The sequence below is a fragment of the Sparus aurata genome, chromosome 5, assembly GCF_900880675.1.
Source record: "Sparus aurata chromosome 5, fSpaAur1.1, whole genome shotgun sequence".
Taxonomy (NCBI): domain Eukaryota; kingdom Metazoa; phylum Chordata; class Actinopteri; order Spariformes; family Sparidae; genus Sparus; species Sparus aurata.
The window spans coordinates 13,450,060-13,473,910 of record NC_044191.1 but is presented as its reverse complement, the minus strand read 5'-3'; the positions used below and the strand labels follow the sequence as shown (position 1 = coordinate 13,473,910).

The following is a 23,851-nucleotide window of genomic DNA, read 5'->3' as shown; positions in this document are numbered from 1 at the left end:
TTTTTTTTTTAAGAACAATACATGAGAAAGTGTAATTTTAATCAGACTCACATTTATCTTAATGCGATTAAACGTTACAGAGCTACAGAGTACAGAGCTCTAAACCAATTTATGCTACAGTACAGTGCATGCGTGCCTGATTCCTGCAGTCAAATCAAGGTTTGATGTAGCCTCTCGGTATGTGCAATCTTTCTCTTTGAGTATGAGAGGTTACATCAGGTCAAACTCTTTGGTATAACATTAGTAGTTCGATGCTAAGAGTTAAACTTTCTGCCAGCACTGGCATGTGATATGTTCATTTGGAGCTTTTAATGGTAGGGAAAGAGATACAAGTGCCGCAGGGACAATAGTCACTTGGATTGTACACAGTTGTGACACTCAAACAAAATATTACTTCTGTGTAACTATAGAGCAGATGGGAATGAAAGTTATGTTTGGTATACCACCAGTGCTGTACTGTCACAGGTTTTGTGTTTTGTCCTATTGGACATATTTCGTGCCTATTGGACATATGTCGATAGTAATATAATTGTGATGGGCTTATATCAACCGATTGATATAGCCTGTTAGCCTGTTGGAGAAGCTAACAGTGTTAACCTGTTAGCTTAACATTTTCTGGACCATGTAATGATGGCTATGTATATCCTGTCCTCTACCAACAAGGTTAATTCTTCTGACTCACCAAAGCTAAAACTGAAAACCTTTCTTGTCTTGCATCAGTCTTAACTCATTTTCCATCGGACATGACCTCTGACATGACAATGGTTTAGGCCTTCAGGCTTTGATTTATTTTAGTATTTGTTTGCCTGATTTAACCAAGCCAATATCTGGAAATAATAATTAACAAAAGGCTATGGCACGGGTTGCTTCTGTTTAGGGCAGCACTGCTTCTGTCGCTGACTAATCATGAGAGCTGTGGAAAAGCCAAGGTGTTCTCCTTTTCATCTTGAAACCAATGTATTGGAGAAAGCATGAGAGGAAAGTCCAGTGAAAGGACAGAGAGAGGACTGACCTAATTGTCAGAGCCCATTAAAGAGACCGTTAACTGTCTTTGCCTTTTCTGCTCCTCATTTAAGACACTGGATGCATAATGAGAGGTTATCCTAGTGACTCATTTGCCTAGCACTTCCTGCAAACAGTTATGTCTTCCAGTTTTCGTATGAGGCAACGCTGCAGAAATGACAATGAAAAGGTAGAGCAAAAAATTACAGAGTGGGTAAGAGAAGAGGATAAAGGCTGTGTGTCAAAGCTGTCGGGTAGCCTTGGTTGATGATTTAAGCATTCCAGCAATTGTGTCCATCGATCAAGTAACTATTGACTTTGACGGTTTTGTGCAGTTCGCCATTCCTCACAGACAGCGCTGTTTATTTAATTGGAGTGTCCTTCTTTCATTACCACAGGGTCATCGTCTCTGCACAACAGATGTTACAGTAACTAATGAGTAGCCGGGCTCACTTTATGAGGTTAAAGTTGAACCCTTCAGCTCCCTCATCTTGTTCAGCTCCTTCGTCCAGCCACACCCCTTCTTGAAGCACAAAGGGTCAACTTTAATCGGTTGCAAGGTTCTTTACTGGTGCGTGTGTGGAGTTGGCACATGTGTATGCCTCTGTCAGATCTCAGCTGTATGTCACACTCTGAATAACCTTGACCACCTGCTCTGACAGTGTATATGGCGGGGGAAACAAAGAAAGAATACTAAAAAGAAACGTGCTGTCACGTCCTAAGTTATGGCACAGTGTCCGAAGGCAGTCATTTTCATTTTTTCAAACATGTCCAGCTTGGCTAACTGCCAATTTAGCTGTCCTTTTCCCTCCATCTACACACACTTTGCCCTATATTTAAGTGGGGAAGACATCCAACTCACCTCTCACTTCACGTGGAAGCAGTAATCACATGTTCTGGCCTGGACATCCGTAATCAAGTAAAAGTTTCTCAAGCCGTTTGAGAAGAAAAATGATGTGTAGCCAGTAAGCCAAAAGGACATTTAAGGAACCTGGATCATATCGTAAGCCTTAGCTAAACAGTTTTTGTAAGTGATCTGTTGAACTGATCTGTGTCTGGCAGGGAACTTAACTTTTAACTGCAGCAGTCAGTCAGTTAGCCAAGACATTAGCCTGAGGGCAAAGTGACATTACCAAACAAGCTTGCTGAGTACACTTTTTGAACAGCGCAGTATTGGCAAACAGTTATTTAGTTTCCGCAATATAAAGTTATTCTAATGGATCCTATGGGTTTGCTTTACTCATTTCGGTCAGGCATGGCGGTGCAAGAATTTGCCTGAGATGTGTTAACCAAAGCAATAGATGATAGACAACTCTCGCCTTCATTCACATCAGTGTGATCTGTTATGTGTGAGTGAACTCATCACTTGCAGGGTTTCCTATTATCACACATGACGTCTATCTGGAAATGTTTTATTTCTCCCAAACTATCCACTGAAATCAATGAGTTTGATGAGAGAAATAGTCCTTGCAGCTGCAGAGTCATGGTTAATTTTTATCATCTACAGTGTAACATGTCATTTTGAGGGTCGTTACAAAGAATCTTCTGAGATTAGTTCTTGAGTGGATGTTTCTAGACTTAATTCTTTTGCGTTCTCAAGAGATGCAGTTTAGCTGTGCGAGGCCAGGACATTCATACACACCTACGATTTTTTGATAATATATCAGACTTAATCAAATCAGAGAACAACTGTGCTTTTTCATTTTTAAATGTCCTTGTATTTATCTTGAACTGTGTTTAATTTCCTAGCTGGTGGTCAGGGAGCCCACACTCCGGCACAAAAAAGCTGCCAAAAGCTGTTAAACTCCATGTGGTTCCACTGACTCAGAGAGACCCCCATTAAAGACACACAGACATTTATTACTAAATCCAAGTAGTCAAACAATGAGGCACAATTATGCAACTGGAGGACTAACAAAACCTCACAGCATCAAAAAGAATGGACCGGAGGGCTGTCTGTGAAGGGGGTCCGAGGACAGAATGCCAACAGTTAGCCTAAAAAATATCCTAAATGCAATAAAGTGAGCATGATGCTGGAAGAATGAATCATAATGATGCCTTGCTGAAAGTTTCTTAATTCCAATCTTTGATTATTTTTACAGGTCATGAGTGGTATAGTCCGACAGATCACTTTAACTACTGACCCAGAAACCCCCTACTTCGTGCGAGTGGACTGGGCTGTAGACCTGGGTGCTGGATTCACGTTAGCTCTCACCGATGGCAACTCTGCATGGATCGGAGAAGGTAAAGATTTCTGATATGCAAACAGAATAAAAACACATTAACCACTGAGACCACTCAAATGATTCACAATAACAGTATCAGGCCACAATTCTTGCAATTAAACCCACTATTTCTGGGATTTATGTTCTACAACGACTCAAATCTTGGTGCACACACGTTCTCACTCTCACAAACACACCAAATGAAAGACTAACTGTATTACTTGGTACAGTGATGTAATTTGTGGTCCCGGCCCCTGGGTGAGAACCAATGAACTCTGCTGGGTTGTCACCAGGTCTGCCATTCAACAGACTGTCCAAAGTGTGTCGGCACCTGGCTGAACCTCATCTCATAATAATGTAACTGTTGCTAACCAAAGGGACAGCGGTGACCTTGTTTCATCATCCCCCTTCAATCCTGTGCTGCAGCATACAGGTGTATCAATTAGATTAAACTCTACAAGGCTTGTCTTTGTATGTGCATGTCAGTGGTCTATCTCTGTGTGTGTGTGTGTGTGTGTGTGTGGTTACCTATGCACATGAGTACATTTTCTCTTGAAGGACACCTGGAACATAACTGCTCCCTAGTTTTCTATTGCTGTCCATCTGCAGAGTTGACAGGCAGAGTTGGGGTTGTGACAGCTATGTGCAGGCTTCTGGGTCGTCAGTGTTTCTGTGTTTGATGTGTTAATTGGGACCCTCGTCCCAGTGTCAGCAGCTGTGCAACAGCTGATGGCATTCCCCTTGGTTTCTCTGCATGCTCCCTTCTAAATCCGCTTTCACATGCATTCATGCATCACTACATAATTCATGTTTATGGTTTTTGCTCTTCAGTCTGTTAACACCTCTTTGCCCCATGTCTGTTTTCCCTTAACTGTACAAATTTAAAATTATGCAAAAATGAGAAGAATGTCTTTGTGTTCAGTTTCAGAAGACGAGGTGACAAAGGAAGCTGATGATATGGGAGTCTTGAGGGAAAAATATGTTGAGGACCTTCTTCAAGCTCTAACAGGAGGTGGAGGAGGAAAAGGAGGGGGAAGGAGACGAGGCGAGGACGAGGTGTATTCCTTTCACCTGACCCCAGATCACTGTCACCTCTCATATCAGAAGATCTGTAATGACATCTCGGTGAGCAAAAACCTTGGGTAGATCGTATTTATCACACCAGTTGTGAAATCTTCACTGTTAACAGTATTGATGTGCAAAAAAAACCTTTCCAGTGTACAGTTTTAACGTTAATATGTTATATGAGACTATAAACAGATACAAAAGCAGCAGCACTAAGACTGTGTTTGGACAGAAAAAAATTAATTAAGCCCCCTGGTGCAGTGGTATTGCCAACGCAGTGGACCACTGGCAAAAAATGCAAGGTTGTCTTGACATGCCACTGCACACTCTGTTTGATTACTTTGTGTTGTGTCACAATATATAATTTTAATTTAATTATAAACATAGCTTTGTGGTGCTACTGGGATGCCCCACGCTAACGTTAAAAATCATGCTCTCCAGAAATAAGAGAATATGCTTTTTTGAAACAGACCCCAATAAATATCATCCTCAGAGTATTTTTTCAGTTAAAATGCATTAATTTTGCATACTGTTCAGCCATACCGTAGTTCTACCTTTTACCTTGAGATTGTTGTGATGCCTGTCACTGATATAACATTCACACAACAGACATCACTTCAAGCTCATGAATTCATTTTTAAACCGTCTTTCATTGTGTCACCAATATCTGAAACAACCAGAAAGGCCACCGACATTGCCTGCAGGTGGCACAAGAATCAAAATGGCATCAGTTATTGGCTTCGCTTGCCTGTAGATGAAGCACGTCTACCTCTGCCGGAATGTGGCATAAGGTTGTACTGGAACTGCAGCTTGTACTGTGATTCTGGAGTTTGATGATATGCCATGGACCTTTGGTTTGGTTCTTTGCATCATTTGCCAGGGAATATCACAGAGTTTGCCTCTTATAGATGGTTCATTACTTAACCATCTATAAGAGGCAAACTCAATAAATAAAATGTGTGTTTTGAAACTTAAGTGTTGGAGAATCTGTTGTTGAATATCAGCTTAGAAAAGTTGTTGTTCTATGTGGATCTATCAGTACCTCACCCTTGAATTCCACATCATCATATACTTCCCTCACTGCTCCCTCGGGATAAATGCATCTAACGACATCCAACAAAATAGAAAGGAAGTCTTGTATTTTACAGGGGGCTGTTAAGAAGATAAGGTTTATAGTCTCCCCACATTACAGCAGAATTAGAAGTCTCGGTTGCCTGCAGGCCACAGTGGAAAGAGCCACAGATAGGAATCATTTTGCTGTTCAGTCATCTCGCAGCAAAGAGGTAGTTGTCTAACGGCCACAGCTAATAAACATTGTTCGCTGACTGAAAGTTTGTTAAATGGTAAGGTGGAGCTAGCTTGCGTAAACATAAACAGTCAGTACCCCAGATGAAAGCGCACCTCTTTCTGAATTTATGCAGCAATCTGCAACAAACCTGGAAATATTTGGTCAGAAACGTATATTAAATACTGCACAAAGACGATTCTTGAGTGACAGGTTTGATGGAGTACAGGTCATGGTGCTTCCGAAGATTTCTGTCAAATTTTTTCAAACAGTGAGCCGATGATGTTGCCTGAAGGGAGCAGGTCACTCGGGGTCCTGGGACTGCCACGCAGGTAGAGAAGACCATGAGGAAAAGGCCAGGGGGTTAGGAACACTGTAGAGCCACCATAAAACCTTGATTTATGGACAGGGCCATCCCCATCTAACAATGTGAAACAACTCTTGATTAGAGCCCTTTTCTTTCTGTCTCTGGTTTTCTTTGTCTCTATGAGTGTGGGCCTTCTATACAAGTGTGCCTACTTGTACATGCGACTGTGTCTGGACGCGTGCAGATATATAGTTGGTTATAGGGGGCCGTCAGCTTTTGGGTGCTATACATGACTTAATTGACTACACATCAATCAAAGACATTCCAAATAGATGGCATCACCAGCAACATTACATTTTTGTACTCCTGAATCAATATTCCGAAATTAAACATTTCACTGATTTCAATATGACAGAAGAGATCCCCCTCATTTGTGCAGGTGGTGGTGTTTATCATTTTCTTTTTTTTTTTTTGCTATTTGAGACAGGAAAAAGATGTTGCCAAAAGGAGCAACTAGACCACACAAAATGATTGACGGTGGCCCAAATCCTTCCAGCCCCGAGTGTGCTTTTAAAAAATGTAATCCATGCTCACATTGTTGTCGGCAGTAATCATCACTGTGTGTGCAGCATGTGTGTGGTAGACACAAATGTAAGAATCCTGGGGGACTATTTGCATTAAGTGCAAACTACCACTTTTGTTGAACACCTGCTTCTTTTCTTCTTTTTTCCTTTTCTTTCTCCTGCTCCCTCGTTTGCCTTTTTTTCCTTAACACGTCAGAGGCTAAAAAGTGGAACATATTTTCCCAGCCAGATAATTTCAGGGTGCAGAAATGACCAAAAATTAGGCAGGTTTCCTTTGGGCTTAGAAGAAAGGAGGCTGGAGACAAAACAGGTGGTGAACTCAACCTGACATTAATATTTTACGAATATGACCCCAGAAGTTGTAATGATGAATGTAATTTGGGTGTTTGTTCTTAAAAGTGCTACAAAGCAGGTCTTTTACATGACTTAGTCAGACATTATCTCCTCCTTAATGTCTGTTTAAGTACCAATCTGTCATTTGTGGAAAATAAATGTTCCAGTACCAACACTTGACATTACAGACACTTAATGTTTGCACATTGAAGTGCAGTCAAACAGTCCTGTACATCTGTGTAGGACTGCCTTGATTCTGCTCCCAAATATGACACAATTAACTTGAAATATTTTATTTCAGTGTTTTTAGTGCTGCAGTTGTTATCTGTCAGACCAACCGTCCAAAAACCAAGGACTCTTCATTTTTTTTAATTGATGAAGAAAAGCAACACATCCTTACATTTCAGAAGCAGGAACCAATAAATGTTTGACATTCTTGCCTTAAAAAGTTCAGCTCTAGTTTTTTATGCCAAATTGTACCTTCACTAAATGTACTGAGGTACTTTAGGCTTCAGTGCAGCTTTCATTATTTTTGCTTTAATCATTAATTCCCTTAGTTGCCTCTCTTTTTGCTTGAAAAGTGCAGGATTTTCTGTAATGTGTGATGTATTGCTGTGACAAGCTGCATGATGGTCACAAATGTTTTCTCAGTTTTCCAGCTGCTTCCTGTTGTTTTAAACCAACTGTTAGTCTGTCACTGACAGCTCAGTTTTAAGACCAGCTTCGATCGAGTGAGAAAGGGATTCTAACTCTTCATAGCTGTGGTAGTTGAAGCCACAGGTTTATGGATGAGTCTGGGTGGATGAATGTGACACTGATTGTTCACATGTTTTATGTTTGTCGAATAGAAATCGTGTTATAGGTCATTGGGGATTGCAGCTGCACAACATGATGCCTCTTGAGTCATGACATAATTCACTGTAGTTGTCCATGTTTTCTTCTTAACATGAATACTGTATTTGCAAATATTGCATATTATAGTTTTTGGAACTGCAAATGAAATACAATCTACCAAAAAAGAGAAGGGAATTGAAATAGGCCAATGGCAAATACATCACAAAAAAATGATAACACAATAATTGGCGACCTATTTCTTTCTTAGCGCAATCCTTTCCCTCCTGTCTTGTGAAGAATGCTCCTTAGTTCATGTTCTAATTTGTTGAGGAACTGAAGCTTGGTGGGAGTTCTTTATTTGTCATTTCTCATTTTTTTTATCCTGTACCAAATGCAATCAAGCAATACATCTAATAGCAAACCTCTCCAGGGGTTTTGAATGCAGATGTCCCATTTACTGTCCTTATAATTTGCCATAGGGATTTCTTTGCAAAGAACTAGAAAAAGTGAAAAGTATGTTTCCTTCAGCTTATACAGAACAGAAGTATTCCCAGCATAATGATGTTCAGCCGGAACATTTGTGAAGTACTCTGCTGAAGCAGTTGTAATAGCGGCATTTAGGGCTGCAACTAATGATTAATTTAATTAATTTACTATTTCCAAAAATTTGTCCTGTGAGTTGTTTCAAAAATGTCATCAAGTGAATGACAGTAATAGCCTGCGATTAATCAGGAGTCAATGGGGATCCATTTAGCAATTGCACTGGTTAACTTAGCTGTTTCCGCTTTGCTGACATACTTGCCCTGGTTGCAATCTGCCCGTGAAGTTTGCCGAACACATCTTGACCCTGTCTTTGTTCAAGCATGCTAACATCATGCTAACATCATGATATGCTAACATCAGCGAAAATGTGAATGAAAAATGTGAAAATGAAACCACTGTAATGGTCTGTCTTATGTGATTTTTCACTGGATCATCTGTAAGTTCATGCGAAAAAAGCATCATAAGCCTACATGGGGAGATTGATCTTTTTAATGGCATTAGTTAATGTTAACAGTGGTCATGTTCTGGTACACCCAAACAGAGATGCCCACAAAGGCTGTTAAAATCTTCAGTTCATTGAAGTGGCCAACACACTTATATTGTGGTTTTGGAAATAAATAAAATAAAATTTGCAATCATCCAAACATCAAAAGCAAAAATTAGGATAAATTGGTTACATGTTTGAGTTGTTAAGTTTTTGCTCTGCTTTTCAAGTCTGAGAAATTTTGGTACAACTGGACACCAGATTTGTTTCCTGACCGCATTGAGAAGTCTGATCCACCGACGCATCTCTCCTGCTGTCACCAGCAGTGCCGTCCAACTCACAGTAGCTTTTCACTGAGTTCTAGTTTGTCTCCATGGTTGCTGTTTACAATATTAATGTGATTCAACCTCGATAATGCAGCCTCACCTTGTTACAAACATCTCTGAACCCAAGACTAAAGACAGATACCAAAGTGAATTTAGGTATTTTATCTTTTCCCAAGTTGTTTCCGTACCGTTGATTCCCAGTGTTTCTGGGAACATTCATGTTATCGGTGAGTGAATGCCTGCTGTTTCCCCTTACTTCCTGCTCTTTATCTGGGCTCACGCCTCTGCATGGCTGACGAGGGAGCTGATGGTACAAGCTGATCTCTGCTCAGTGCCCACACTTCCCATACAGAGCACCCTCGCCCAACCTTCAACACTGTCTCTTTGTCATCATGCACACAGTGCTCACCCACTCACTTCCTTGTTTCTTTGGACACAATAATGATTTTGAAGTAGAAAAGGGGCAGAAAATGTGAATTGAACCACTGACATGTGCATTATTTTTCCCCTCATATGAAATATAAAAAATAAAAACATGAAGATTATGAGCTGGAGTTCTTGTTTGGAAATAAGGTAAATGTTTTACTTCATGTAATTTCTATTGATTACTGGCTATTGATTAAGGGGGTTATTGTCCTCTGCTCCATGGGAATAAATAGTGGGTTTGGTCTCCCAGCAATGTGTTGGACAGGGTCATAAGGAAAGCTTTGTGTCCTCTGTGCCCACGGTGTGTTATAGTATCATTTTCAATGGGACTGTGTTCTTTCTGCTCTGTCCTGACACATCTACGCCCCCCCCCCCCCCTTCTCCACGGGTTCGACCTTATGGTCTGGCTAGCTGTCTGGAGACACACACAAACAAACGGTTGGACCACACACACGCACACATCGACATGGCCATGTTGTAAGGTTGGACAGACTTATCCTGAAACCAGGGTTTTACCATCACATATTTTGCTAAATCTCTAACCTCAATTTGTTTAGTCTCTTTTGCTGATGTTGTTTATGTTTCATCGTGAAAACCTGATTTTTCAGGGCACGCAAAGACTTTCACTCTCCTTTCTGTTGTGTGCTGTCATGTAACTGTATTGATTGTATTAAAGTAGCCCACCCTGTCATATGAATGTCAAATGCTGTTGGAGGCTTAAACAACAGCTATGAATGATTTAATTATTTATTGTTGATTTAGTAGCTTAGCAGAAAAATGTGCAGTGGGTTGTGGATCACTGACAAACAGTCTGACCTCCCACACCTTGGCAGACGCTGGCAGCACTGTGCAGACTGACCTTTAACTTTATCTCTGTGTCTCAGGAGAGAAGAAGGAAAATAAAGGGAGCTTTTTAGCCTTTTCCTATCTTTCAACAAAGAACTTAAATCAATAAAAAAAACAACTCATTACTGCGCATCGCTGAGCCGCTTGCCCACATTTTTAGAGTTATGTCTTGTTTGTTGCATCCTTCCTCTTTCCATGCTGCACCGTAAACTAAAGGTAAACTTTTGTCGATCTGGAATTTCATGTTTACTGCAGTAAGTCCTCTCAGAAACCCTTAAAGTAAAGACAGTGAAACACGCAGCCTTTGGTATTTAAAAGAAGGAGCAGAAGACATAAACATCAGCTGAGTGTCATTTCCACTGTTAATCCAGTAAATAAGGGTTTCACTCCCAGCAGTTTAGATCTCTGTATCTGGTGTCTTACACCAGTAATACCATGTTAACGTGCTGGTCAGGAAGATTTATGGTCTTAAACCGTGTCAGTGGGTAAAACTTTGAAGACAAAGTCCCAGTCTTTATAATGGAGTGAGACTTGTACGTAAATGTAGGACATTATAGCATTCTTTAAAATGTGCAAATATTAGCGCACTCAGCATGTCAGAGTCCAACACCTTCACATTATCCTTTCGCATGTGGCTGATTTATTGCCAAATGACTTTCCTCTGGAAGTACAGCAGAGATTTAGACACAGCTAGCAAAAAGTAGAGGATGGGTTAGAGGTGCAGAAGGATCGGAGGTTTGACAAAGGATCAACGCTTTTACAATTGTCAAACCTTAATGATTGTGCAGCCCTGCATGTGTGCATGTAGGTACTAATGTGTAGTCTACTGGAGTCTGCACGTTTTTACATTCATTTATTAGATCTATATGGACATGATGACATCTGCACTGTTTAAATTCACAATCATGACCAAGTCAAACATCAGCCATTCTTACTGAGCCTCTTCCTGCACTGGTCTCACTGTTTCTTATTAATGGTGGACCATCTTGCACAAACATTGAATCACGGCTATGTCAACTTGTGTCACACAGATTTCCTCTAAACCCCTGAGAGGAGCCTGCATCGGATCACGGTGACATCCTGATGTTGCTCTAGATTTTTTATGAGTTCTTGGGAACCTAAACCTCTTTAGATTCTGGGTGGTCTCATCTACGTCCCCTATTAAGTGGACTTTTGTTGAGACATTGTGTTCCTAGATGTGATCCAATGGGGCATTATTGGCAGCACTGGGACGGAGTAAGCCCGTAACTGCAAATAGATTTTTACAGAATTATCTCTTAATTGATATCGGTTTTATTGATGAGTGACTCCAAAGGCTCAAATAGTCAAATAGGCTGTGTACGTTAACATTTGTCTTTGGTGATCTGATTATGTTTCCTCTATATGCAAATAGACATATGTGTTTTGCTGGGATCAATGGACATAATGTTTTCTACACAAAGAAAAAAATCACATGTTACCTTGGCCAGATATAACTGTATTCATTTTGAGAAAGTATTTCCTAACTCAACAATTCACAAAATTTCACGCTATTTTTACGGAAGTCTGGCAAATTTCTTCAAAGGCTCCAGGATTATTTACTCTGTTTGACGTGTTATCTGTTTGACGTGTTATCCATCAATAAAATGTTGTCTTCTTTCAGGAATTCAGTGTAACTAATGAAATCAAGTAAAGAAAGTACTTAATGATTTGCGTTAAATGCTGAATTTACAGAAAGGCACAAATTATTCAGGATTAGAGGTAGTTTCTTCTAATTTAAAAACTTAAAAAAATAACGTTTTATTGGAGTCTGGGAATATTAACTGGAAACTTGGATCTGCCAAATTGTGATCTAATTTGCTATTGTCGCTGGTGCCAAAAGTGTTTTAGCAGAACATGCATAGTAAAGATTAAAATTGCTCTTTGCTTCATTAAATTGTAGTTGTATTTCATGCACAAAACATTGCAGAAATGTTAATAGTGTCAAAGAAAAGGTGAGAGATTCTACATTTTATAATTTAGGGAAAGAACAGAGGATTGATTGAAATGCACAGGTAGGCTCAGGTAGTAAAGCTGTGGGAGCGATATGCAACCAATGTCCACTCATTGAAACATGTTCAGGTTCACCAGTGGAGGGGAAAACAGCTGTGTGGCCTGCCAGGACAGCATCGGCCCAGGACAAAAATGACAAGTATTTTATGAGAGCTTTTGAAGGTGGCGGCTTTATTACAGTGGGTCTGCGACCTCGACGCAGCCCAGTGAAGATTTAGCACCTCATCACCTTCTGGTTTCCCAGTACATCATGAGCAGCACCTCTGTCTGCGCGTGTTTGTGTGTGTGTGCATGGGGGCATCTCCGTAGCAACAGGAAAGACAGATTGTGCGGCTATTTGAAAATATGTTTGGTGTGGCGGCTTTGATGAGCAGCCACTTACTCCAGGTCAAATGGTATCTCTCTGCCTGGGGATATATTTAATTATAGCTGTTTGCTGTGGATTTAGTCCTAGTATGGTTATTTAGAATTTGAGGGCAACAGCGGAATTTAGAAAAATTGGAAGCCTACAGTGGAATTTAGAAAATGTAACACATCGACTAAACGTTAAGAAATGTCCGATTTGTCTGTCGTCCACTGTACAGTCTCCGCCCTGCTCTGTAACTCTGTGCCAAAATGCAAACCAAATGAGGAATGTTTTATTTCATCTGAAGCCTGCTTGTGATTCCAAAGAGTCACTGACAAGAATCAACAGAGAGGAAACTGTGTGCTCACTTGCATAGTTTACTATTGACCAGTGAACTCAACCTGTATTTCTCGCAGACAGAAGAAAACACCTCACCATCTTAAAAAGTCTCCTGCTTCAAAGAAAATGTGATGTAATGGGTTATTCCACCTCTACATTGCAGAGCTTCTCAGGTTGACGTTAAAGTGCAAATTATTACTCATTTTTACTGTAAGCAGCATTTGGGAGCTGCTTATGAAGTGAGCATCAGGTTATTAAACCCATTAAACTATCCTTTGGTTTTCTCCCGCCTTACTCTAGTCAGGATTGTGGAATCAGATGTGCTACTCCCCCCAGCCTCTCCGTGAGGAGAACTCCAGGAACTCTAGAAGCAGCCTGGAGATGTAGCCTTAAATCTGTCCTAATGTCTCCTCCCAGTCGGGCAAGCTCAAAGAGAGGCACCCAGAGGTTATGCTTACCATATGTCATGAACAACCTTAACTGTCACTTGTCAATACAGAGGACGAACAGTGGAGTACTAATATCTCCCTGCATTGCTGAGCTTGTCAACTTCTGACGAACAATAAAGCTCAGCCAACCTGCAGCCTAAATGCCTTAAATATGACCTAACGCTAATTTGATTTATAACGTATAACTTATTTGATCCTCCGCTCTCCTTTTCCACCTTTCTTCAGGTGCACTTGGGTTCTGTGGAGCTCCAGCCGGCTCCAGACCCTCTTGAGCTGAACAGGGAGATGATTGGCCAGTCCCTGAAGCGCAGCAAAGATCTGGAGATGGATAACTGTGAGCTGTTGAAGGAAAACTGCAGGCTGAAGGAGGAGCACCAGAGAATCCTCCGAGAGTAAGGATGAGAAGAAGAAGGGCCCTATGGATTCAAATGTGTTTACAGAAGATTTGACAGCAAATGTCAAGTTGAAATGGAAAATTGTCTTAAGATGTTTAGTGCCGGTATTTTATTTTTTTAATTGTCTTGTTTGCATGCAAGCTCTCTTAGCTTTTTGAGTCATGCTGCCAGCTGTTCTTACGCACAACAATCACCCAGTATGACATCATCACTGGTCGCCCCTCTGAGAGCAGCGAGGGTTCCACCCAATGTTGCAAACCAGGCTTGTGATTTCTGGAACTAACTTCAGATGATTTACTTGCATGTCCTTCATTTTATGTTTCCCTGATGCTTCTTCTCAAATAACATTTTCTGTACAGTGTTTTATCTGATTGTTCACTGACTTGCGTTTGCACAGGGTGGAGGCATCAGAATCATTCCTCTTGGCACTCAGAAGCCAGATCCTTAGAAGATAAACAAACAAGAATACTCAGCTTTTAAAACAGGCATTTGTCTATCTGTCCGTGTACAAGTGGAAGTCCATTTTCTTGCAGGCATGTTTTTGTACATACAGTGGTGTCTGTGTGTTCTTCTCATCAGCCTGGAGAGGCAGGTTCAGGATAAGGAGATGTCGGAGAGGGAGCTGTACTCGCGTTTTGTCATGGTGCTGAACGAGAAGAAGGCCAAGATTCGAGGCTTGCAGGACGTTCTCCGCCAGCTCCAACAGACGGATGACCAGCAGAGAGAGGAGGAGGGGAGACAACGGTCAGGCATGCCATGGCTTCCTTTAAAGCAACATTGTGTAGAAATTGGCATTTTGCCCCACACAGTTTTTGAGAGCAATGCTGCTGTCGTAAATACAAAGGGCTGTAACATTTATTTCGGAAGTAATGTAGGTGCTTATTACAAACAAAACAATGTTATGTAACTTGTATCTTGACACAAATGTAATGTATGTAACACTGTGATCCGACCCTCTCACTGAAGTTACATAGTGGAGAAACAAGTGATAGAAGGATGGAGTGGCTGAGACAGAGACACCAGTCACGCTATTACAGGATAATCAATCAATCAACTGATCATGAATATATGTGATCATTACAAGAACTTCTTGGTCTGATGACATGTTAGCTACCAGGTACTAGCTTGAAGTACAGACTGACCATGACTTTGTCTATTGAATTATGGGGGAAATGTTAGATATTTACAAGATACAGTGTATTAGTGTAAGTTACATTTTTAACTCAAATGATATTTGATCATGAGGTATCTCTGCCACAAAAAAAGGTTTTGCACAACAACATGTTTCCTGAAAATAAATAGAAAACCAAAGCATCAAAGACAGTGGGTAAGGGGTTATTGCCACTAACAATTAAAGGGTCAATGTGTAAGAAATTTAGTTAAGATGTTCAAAAAATGACAAAAATCATCAACAGAATGTGAAGTAATAGCAGTTTTGACATTACGATGTCTATGTATGGTCTTGCAGAGATATCTACAGAAGATAGCATGCAAACCCAGCCCATGCTGCCCGTTACAAAGCTCCTGTGTTAGCCCCCTGGTTTCTAAGCTCCCAGTATCTCCAGCTGCATGGCTAGCTAATTGCTACTAACTATAGCTGCAATTAGCATTTACTCTGATGATATGCTACATATTGCACCTTTAATCTTCCACTTGTTTTCTTAAGTCATTATTCGGTCTATACATGCCAGAAAACATTGGCAATGCCCATCATTTTCCCTGGAGCCGAAGGTGATATCACAAATCTTCAATTATCAAAAAAGGTTCAATTTTCAGGCGATTGACTGATTGCTGCAGCTCTGGTCTTGTTTTCCTGAAGGTAAAAACGACACTACCTGTGTTGTATTTAATTTTGTGGCAATTAAGTTAGCTAATTTACTGCATAGCACTTATAAATTGTGTACAGACTAAACCAAACTATTCAGGTCAATCCTTGAGTGGCACACTTGCTGGTTTTGTTTCCAAACAGGTCACCACAGTGTTGTCATTTCTGCGTGTGTGTGTCCCACACTTTGGCTTATGCAGAACACAGACTGTGGCTAATTATTATTTTTTTCTTTACAAGCCTGTGTTATATCTTCCATCATCGCAGGCCACAGTGTACGGATGGAATATTTTATTCATAATGGCTACTTGTGTCTGGCTTTGCTACCATCCCATGTGGTTAATAAAATAAAATATTGAAAGATGACTACGCAAAGGTTTTGCCAGTATTGTAAAAGGAGAGGCTGTATTTTCTAAAGCACATTCACTGGTTAACACTTTCTCTTCTCCTTCTCTCAAACTTGTGTCATTTCCTTTTAGTGACAATGACACAACTCATGGTGAGGACGGCAGCCAGGACAGAGGAGAGGAGTCCGTTCAGAGCTTCCATCCATCTCAGGAGCCAACTATCCTCATCACAGGTGTGTGTGTGTGTGTGTGTGTGTGTGTGTGTGTGTGTGTGTGTGTGTGTGTGTGAACCCACATTTTCATCAGAGGGAAAACTCCTCCCCCGCCCATTTTAGAAGCAAACCTGTTTGGAATCAATTATTTAGTATTTGAAATAAATCATTAAGAATAATAAAAGTTGACATGTTTTCATCCTTGCTTGTGTCAGAATATGATGCAACAGCAGTATTAATAATGATAATCAAGAACATTTCATTCATTGAAATAACAAACCTTTCTCGAGGGGTAAGGCAAAATTACAATATGAGAATAGTCTGTTTTGTGTTTGTGAACAAACACGTATTTGATCACTGTGTTAGCCCGTTTACGATTTGTGATCAGGTGGCAACATTATCATGATTCTAGTGCTGCTTATCAAAGCTTAAACACAAAGCTACAAGATAAGACATGTATCGCTTAGAGAGAGAAGAAGAAGAGGCCAGATGGGCTCAATGTTGAACACATTAGGATGTAAGAGTTTCAGAAAGTACTGAGAGTAGATGAGTCTTCAGAGGTTTTCTCTCTTGGTGTAATTAATTTGGGACTTCTCATAGGTCACCTTTATAAAGATTTACTATTGCAGGAACACACCATCACACACACACCGTGCTCCAATAATTACACTGGCTTGCACATGCACCATTATTTGGTGGAGCAGGGCGTGCATGCCTCGAACATGGCAAATTTTCACCCATTCCCGGTAGTCGTGATGTCATAGGTCAAGATGTGACTCAGTATTGATGCAGAGTTTAAGCTTTCCTCGAACCAATTTTACTGTCCAATAAACTTGACAGTTGAGTGTAATTGATTATGTAAGCAGGGGGGTTTTAACGTAAACTTAAAAGCACACACAAGCAGAGAGTATACCCTCGGGTAGACGGGTTCTGGGAAATGCTCGCTATTGAGTCATAAACCCACCCAGCGAAGTCTGCTGTGATTGCTTCAACACAGCCCGCCTTGAGGTGGTCTTCCCCTTCCTGCATCATGCAGAGCAGGCGTGATGTCACATCTGCTGAGTCAGACCCCCTGTCTTTCTGTTACAGGGCTGCAATCTGCTGGGATAACCCACTGATCGCTCTCTCAATGGCTGTGTTTGTGCTCAGAGCCAAACTCAAGCCTCCGCAATGGGACGATACAGTTGCAAAACAAGTTGACGTTATAGTGGCTTCAGCAGGTTCTGTTTGTTTGGCTCTCATTTTCAGCACTGTCTCTCAGTCACTTACGCATGGAGGGACTCCCTCACCGTCATGCTCTGTCTCCCAGCCGGACCTCAGTGAAGATGGATGGAGGTTCTAGATTGAGCAGTAGGGGTCTTGGCTCACACACTTTATTGTTTGCAGTCCAGAAGGGATCTACAATGCTTTCTTGTGTTTTCAGATTGTCAGTAAAAATCACCTGGCAATTATCTCCTATCTCCCTGTATTAGTAGATGTGTACCCCTATTCTCTCCATATTCTGAGCTTTTTAATATGAGGGATGTAGTTGTATTTACAATAATTCTGCTGTCCAACAAATCTCTGGGCGTTTCTCTCTTGGCCTTAAGCACTGTAGTGGAAACAAGCCATATATTCATGTCAATGGCTCTTACAATAGACTAATGGAAGTCTAATGGATAGTTACGGCTTCTTGTTTATATTGTGCAACCTTAGTCTGGTCACCATCGCAGCCAATTAATTCATAGCCACCTTCATAATCCTTAGATGACATGAAACATGTGGTGTGTGCCACAACAATCTTTTGTGCTTACTAATTTAGTAAACACATATGTAAGTAAACTTTGGTGAATTTGAGACCTCACTGACATTTGTTGTGTTCAGTCTGAGTCGCCACCATTTTGGCTTCAATAACGTTTGACCTAGATCAGAAACTGTTTGCACATTAGCAAATTGATGCTGTATTGGCATTTAGAAAATCCACCCAAACTTGGCCGACATAGTGGGCTACACATTTTCCCTTTGACGTGCTTGGCCTCAGTTAACCCCTTGTGCCTCGGGGCATGTTTTCATATTGCTGAGGCCAGATAAGAGAGAGTAATGACAGCAGAATTGGAGAGAAAAGAAGAGACTCTCTCCTTTGACTTGTTCCCTCCAGGATCTGATCGTGACAACATAGGAAGCATATCACTCACAATGAGGCAACTAAAGATAAAGGAGGTAGTGATGGAGGACTGAAATTAGAGGGGAGAGGCAGTGTGATTGAAGAGACAAGGGAGTATCTAAGAAGGTGTCAATGCTAAGACAAAAGAAATAGGTTTATAAAAATGACAGAATATGTCTTATTCACTCTTTATTCATTACACTCGAAATATCCATAGTAGCATTATTTTCACCATTTAAAGTAAAAGTTTTAGCTTCTCATCAGACAACTGATCAAATCTTTTAAGTGTTTTCTTTTTATCATAACTGCTCAATCTGTTGATCTTTGAAATAGGCTAGCAGCAGTGTTAAGGGGCAAACAGGTGTGATGGTATGTCTGTCTGTATATAAATGATTGCATCCGAGTGTGACCGGGCTTGTGTGGAATGCCAGATATCTAATCACATGCCGTTCGGTGTGGACTTGTTCAGGGTCGACAAAGGTCATCTGAGGCAATGTTAAACCTGAAACTGCCACAAATGTGCCACAAATGACACTGATTGAGAAGCAGTGAAGATGGAGGATTTGGGCTTCGTCGACGGAATCATCTAATTGGTTAGAAGTATTTGAATAACTGCAGTCCAACAGTCAGAGATCATTCAGAAGAGAATTTCCCGAAGCAGTGAAAAGCAAGAAAAAGAACCTTTTTAATGTCTTCAAGGCAAGCTGTCCACAGACCAGTTTTGTTTTCTATCATCATGTTTCTGTCTCTTCTGGAAAAACATTATCGTCGGCTACTGTTACCCTCACATGCTGAAAACACACAGAAAATTTATTTTTATCCAACCAGAAACATTTGGATTTAGCATTAACATGGTTGGTATGTGGTAATATTTCCTATTGAATGGATTATCTAAGGTTTACAGCACCCCTCTCAGCACCCCCATTTAAAGTACATTGTAATTGAGCTTGGTTAATTACAGCAATTTTTATTATTTGTTAATAATTTGTTATTATTACAATTATTAGAATAATTTGGGGGTCTGCGTGGTCTTCAGAACAGTTCTATGTTTGTCTGTTTGTGTGCTGTATATATTATACGCAGGTCGTGATCTGGTGTGCCAGGGCATCTCTTTGGACCGGACTTTTTCTGATGATGAAGATGAACAACCGAGACGAAAGCGGAAGTTACTTCACACCCTGAGCCCAGAGTCTTGCGAGCGGGAGTAAAATCACAGGTCAGTCAGATAACCAACGCAAGCAATGTATCGCCATATTTGGTATCGTAGATGTTCCTCCTGGTGCTTTCCCTGGATTACTTGCATTTTTAGTTCATGATGCTGTTTTTTGGAGTCACATACACTAGCAGCATAAGGACAAAACTTGTTATAGGAGAACCTAAAAGATGCTAATTTAAGAGAAATGAAGAGAACATTACAGTGCAGATTTCTCATGTATCCAGTATTCTTTTAGTTCAATAATGAGCTGTTTCATGTGGCCCAAAACCAGAGTCTAACAACAATGCTAGGGAAATCATTTCAAGCCTAGTTTTATGGGCCTGTGAACCATTTCTTTCTAATTTTCCACAAATTTCATTCATGTCTACATTTTAGTTTCTGCATTCAAACATCTAAAAACCACCCCAGTAACAGATGTGGGGAGGCCTACTGAATTTTCATCTTCCAATCTTCCCATTAAAGGGGGCTGAATCATCAATTTGTCGTCATCATTGGTGTCAGAGACAAAACCACACACGCACACTTCCCAGCATCCAACACAGTTCGTTGTGGGCTCCGCACATATCTACGCAATTAATTCGCTGGTTTTCTTCATCTAATAGTATTGATTGCATTACTCATCAGGGACATACAGTACTCCTCCTGCTGCCCTGACCACAGCAATGATCTTAAATGTGGACCGGGTGTCCAGATGCTAAAAAATAGTTGCTCTCCTGCTAATAAACAGGTTTGGCAGATAACAAGACAAGAAAAAAAGTATGTTATGACAAACTCAACAAACACAATGATTATTCATATTATATCTGACATTTCACTTCTTATATGCCTCTGCTTTTAACCATTAGGAGAAGTTAAAATATATTTCTACGAGTGTGAACATGATTTGAATGGACTCACTGGTGGGTCTGACAGAGTTTAGGAGATTAATCAGCTTCTGTTAACGTTTGGATTTTCAGAGCTGTCTCCAGAGCATCCGGCTCAAACACACAATGTTGTTAGATCTGTCTACATTCAACAGCTGCATGTTTTCCCATACTGTACTGACTCACTGCTAGAGCTTCTTGTGCTGCTCCTTCTTATGACTTTAGATGGGCTACATTGCATCTTGTTTATATGCTAGTGTTGCAAAAGAAAGTCTGAAAAGCAATATTATACTACACGTATGTACAGTACCTAGGGTCAGACAATACAAAAATCTGCATGTTAATATTACCATCTCCAGATTTGGTGCTTGCATCGGGACAGTAATATCAACCAGTTTTTAATCTCGCTGCCAGTCAATATGTGCTACTTTTGGTGAATTGATTAACTCCTCTAGAGAATTCTTTCAAACCTTATAACATCTGCCAACTGCTTTCATGTGGGTGTTGGCCTGCTTGTAAACAAAACTGAATATGACTGCAGTTTGTAGTGTTGCTTGGTCTCGCTCACCATGACAGCAGCAACTTTTGAGTTCCAAAGAAAACATGTACAACATTTTCTCTCTCTAAACAACTAACAAAAACTTATTGGGTGGAACATTTGATATTCAACGCAACTGAATATACCAAGTGTCTTCTCACAAACACCTTGGATTCTGGCTTGATGAGAAGCTGTGCTTCAGAAGGCATTTCAAACAGGAGGATCTGTATGTTTTTAAACCTGGGCCAATTTGCTGTGCAAATGATTCATAACTACCAAAAGTGTTGGAACTGGTCCAGTAGATGACCTCAGCTGGCAGCTGTAACATGCAACAATGGTTGCAGTATACAGGTAATACTTTTGGGCAAGTCTACATCCATTATAAAGTTCTTGTTTTTGCCACTCACAGTCTTGAGTATGGTAGTCTAAGTTTCTGACAATAAGGGAGCAGAAAGCTTCCTACAGAGTTTGACCATTTTAATTTAAGAGTAAGATCCTTTTTGTAACCAGAAACACTAGTTGTGCTCAAAAAGTCTTACCCTAAAATCTTGGGGAGGGTGAGTTGTTACAGTTGTTGCCTCATCTTGGTTGTCAAAATCAGCCACATTCAGCCATGACTGAAAATTAAATCTTGCCGGCTGTTCCTGTAGGTAAATTAGAACTCCTCTCTCCAGTTCTGACTCTCGTTTCCACCAACTTACATCTCGCGAGATTTCAGAGCGAAAACTTCTTGAGCAAGACTTGTGTTTCTGGTAACAGAAAAGTGCTATTAGGGGGTGCTGTTTAGCTCAGTGGGTAGAGCAGGCGTCCAATGTACAGAGGCCTTGTCCTCGCTGCAGCGGCCCTGGATTCGAGTCCCTGCTTGGGGCCCTTTGCTGCGTGGCACTCCCCTCTCTCTCAACCTTTTCCTGTCATGTCTTCAGCTGTTCTGTCAATAAAGCCAAAAGACCAGAAAAAATATACTTTAGAAAAGTGCTATTAGTTTCGCCCCAGAGGACTGATGTTACAGCCACCGCAGTCATGTTAAGACTGAAGCTCTAACAATCTACAAGACAAATGACAAAACTTTTGGTAATTATGAATAATTTACAGACATTTTGGGTGCTCATGAAAAAGAGTGTAAACTGCTGTCATTGGATCATGGCCGTTGAACTGTATTACATAAAGACTGTCTCCATATTGAGGGATCAAATATTTAAGATGTGATGTTTGTTTTATAAGGTCAAATCTTAGATTACATTACTTTTTCCCTCTCTCCCAATTCCCTTCCTTCTTTATTGAGGCTTGTCCCTGCTTTGTCTCCACCCTCCTCAACAAATCGATGACGTCCAGAGCTCATCATGAGCATAATTAGATCCCTAAACCTAAGGCTTTTATGGTCAACATAATAATGGTTAAGCCTTTCTTGATCCTTGTCCAGCTACAGGGCAAGCGACCCTCAGCTAGTCAACCCTCACCTCGTTACATACAACCAAAACAGTGACAACAAGGCAACAGTGTCCTGGAGGTGTCCCCAGATTTGATGCCAGATTTTATCCCAGATTGTGAAAGAAGTTTTTTCAGAAAGCCAGAGCATGTAACTGCCATCTGGTTTGCTTTAGTTGTGACAATTACCTGCCACAGCTCTCACGAGAGGCTTGCTGCTTGTCTCCCAGCTTCCATAAATCAAAAGGCAAACAAGTAATGACGCTATCTCTCCCCAATTGCCGGCAAATGGATGCACCCGTCAGTGCTGCCGTCAAGACTTGCGTTAGTGGTCATGTGATAACAGGGACATCACGCCCTCCATTGTTTTCTCACCAAGTGTCGCTGCTCAAAACTTGGAGAACATGTTTGAGAATTTGGACCAGGAGTGTGGAATCAATTTCGCCCTAAGCTCAAATTTGTCTGCCAAGCCCCTTGGCCTTGGCTCTGTGTGAGACTGGAGAAAGAGTAACAACTACTGAGGGACAGCAGGCTACACCCAGAAAACAGGGTGTCACCAACCAAGCTGCTTTGTTGCTGCTTATTCATCATGTCTCGCTGATGTTTTCCTCCCTCTTTTCATTATGAAAATAAACTATGCGCCATCTCTTTCATTTGACTTTTCTAAACTAGCAATTTGTGAACAATAATTTGACCTTCCCCCTTTTTTCTCTCATTTTTCAGCTGCCCTTCGTTCTGTAGATGTTCTGTGGCCCAAACTACCTGAGGGGTGTTTGCAGAGGGTTAATAGAGTTATGTTGTCTCTCATCGTCTTCACCTCCTCACCTCTTCCTTTACCTCTGCTACCAGCTTTAGGTCCTGAGGTCATCACAGTGTGTCTTCACACTGACAGTAATGAACCCACGGAGAATTTTCAGGGTCTTTATCTGACCATTCTACCTTTGACTTGTGGACCTTCATGGTGTCTGTTATGATGCTGATGATACCTACATGTCGGCTGAAGTCAACGGGCAGCCGCCAGGATAATCCCACAACACGTGCTCGCTGGTTTAGTAATCCCCACAGGAATGTCACACTCTCTCCTCTATACATCCCATCAATACAACATAAAAGGGAAGTCCAGATCAGTTTCTAAGAATACACAACAGATGAGCACATGGCAAAGTGTAATGGAGGAGAGCAAAAAGTGTGAAAGATTGGGAGACTGTTCTGAGAATTTCACCCACTGGTGTGTTTATATATCATATATTTTTTTTAAAGACGTTCCAAATGTCTTCATTTTATTTGATTTCATTTGAAATAAATTAGATTGAGAAGGTATTGAAAATACAGGAAAGATACATTCATATTTTGCTATATGCAATATTGTAAATGTTTTTGTTTTGGGGGTAAATAAACTTTGTGAATTGTCTCACAAGATGTTAATTTCTACCTGACTTAAATAAACATTTTTTTTGCAATA

General features: G+C 40.7%; 1 protein-coding gene across 4 annotated transcripts in view; it reads left to right on the top strand.

Moving 5' to 3' along the window:
• LOC115582061 (DNA repair protein XRCC4-like) overlaps positions 1 to 23,851 on the top strand; it is a 24,822-nt gene extending 971 nt beyond the window's left edge. The window contains exons 2-9 of one of the 4 annotated variants that reach the window (XM_030417782.1): positions 3,105 to 3,246; positions 4,150 to 4,352; positions 13,651 to 13,817; positions 14,400 to 14,564; positions 16,125 to 16,225; positions 17,453 to 17,554; positions 19,431 to 19,563; positions 23,239 to 23,851. In XM_030417782.1, coding sequence (XP_030273642.1) covers positions 3,108 to 3,246; positions 4,150 to 4,352; positions 13,651 to 13,817; positions 14,400 to 14,564; positions 16,125 to 16,225; positions 17,453 to 17,554; positions 19,431 to 19,555 — 1,002 coding nt within the window. In that variant the 5' untranslated portion in view covers positions 3,105 to 3,107 and the 3' untranslated portion in view covers positions 19,556 to 19,563; positions 23,239 to 23,851. Of the gene's footprint in view, positions 1 to 3,104; positions 3,247 to 4,149; positions 4,353 to 13,650; positions 13,818 to 14,399; positions 14,565 to 16,124; positions 16,226 to 17,452; positions 17,555 to 19,430; positions 19,564 to 23,112 lie in introns of all 4 variants that reach the window. The other 3 variants (XM_030417781.1, XM_030417784.1, XM_030417783.1) reach the window with 3 other exon arrangements.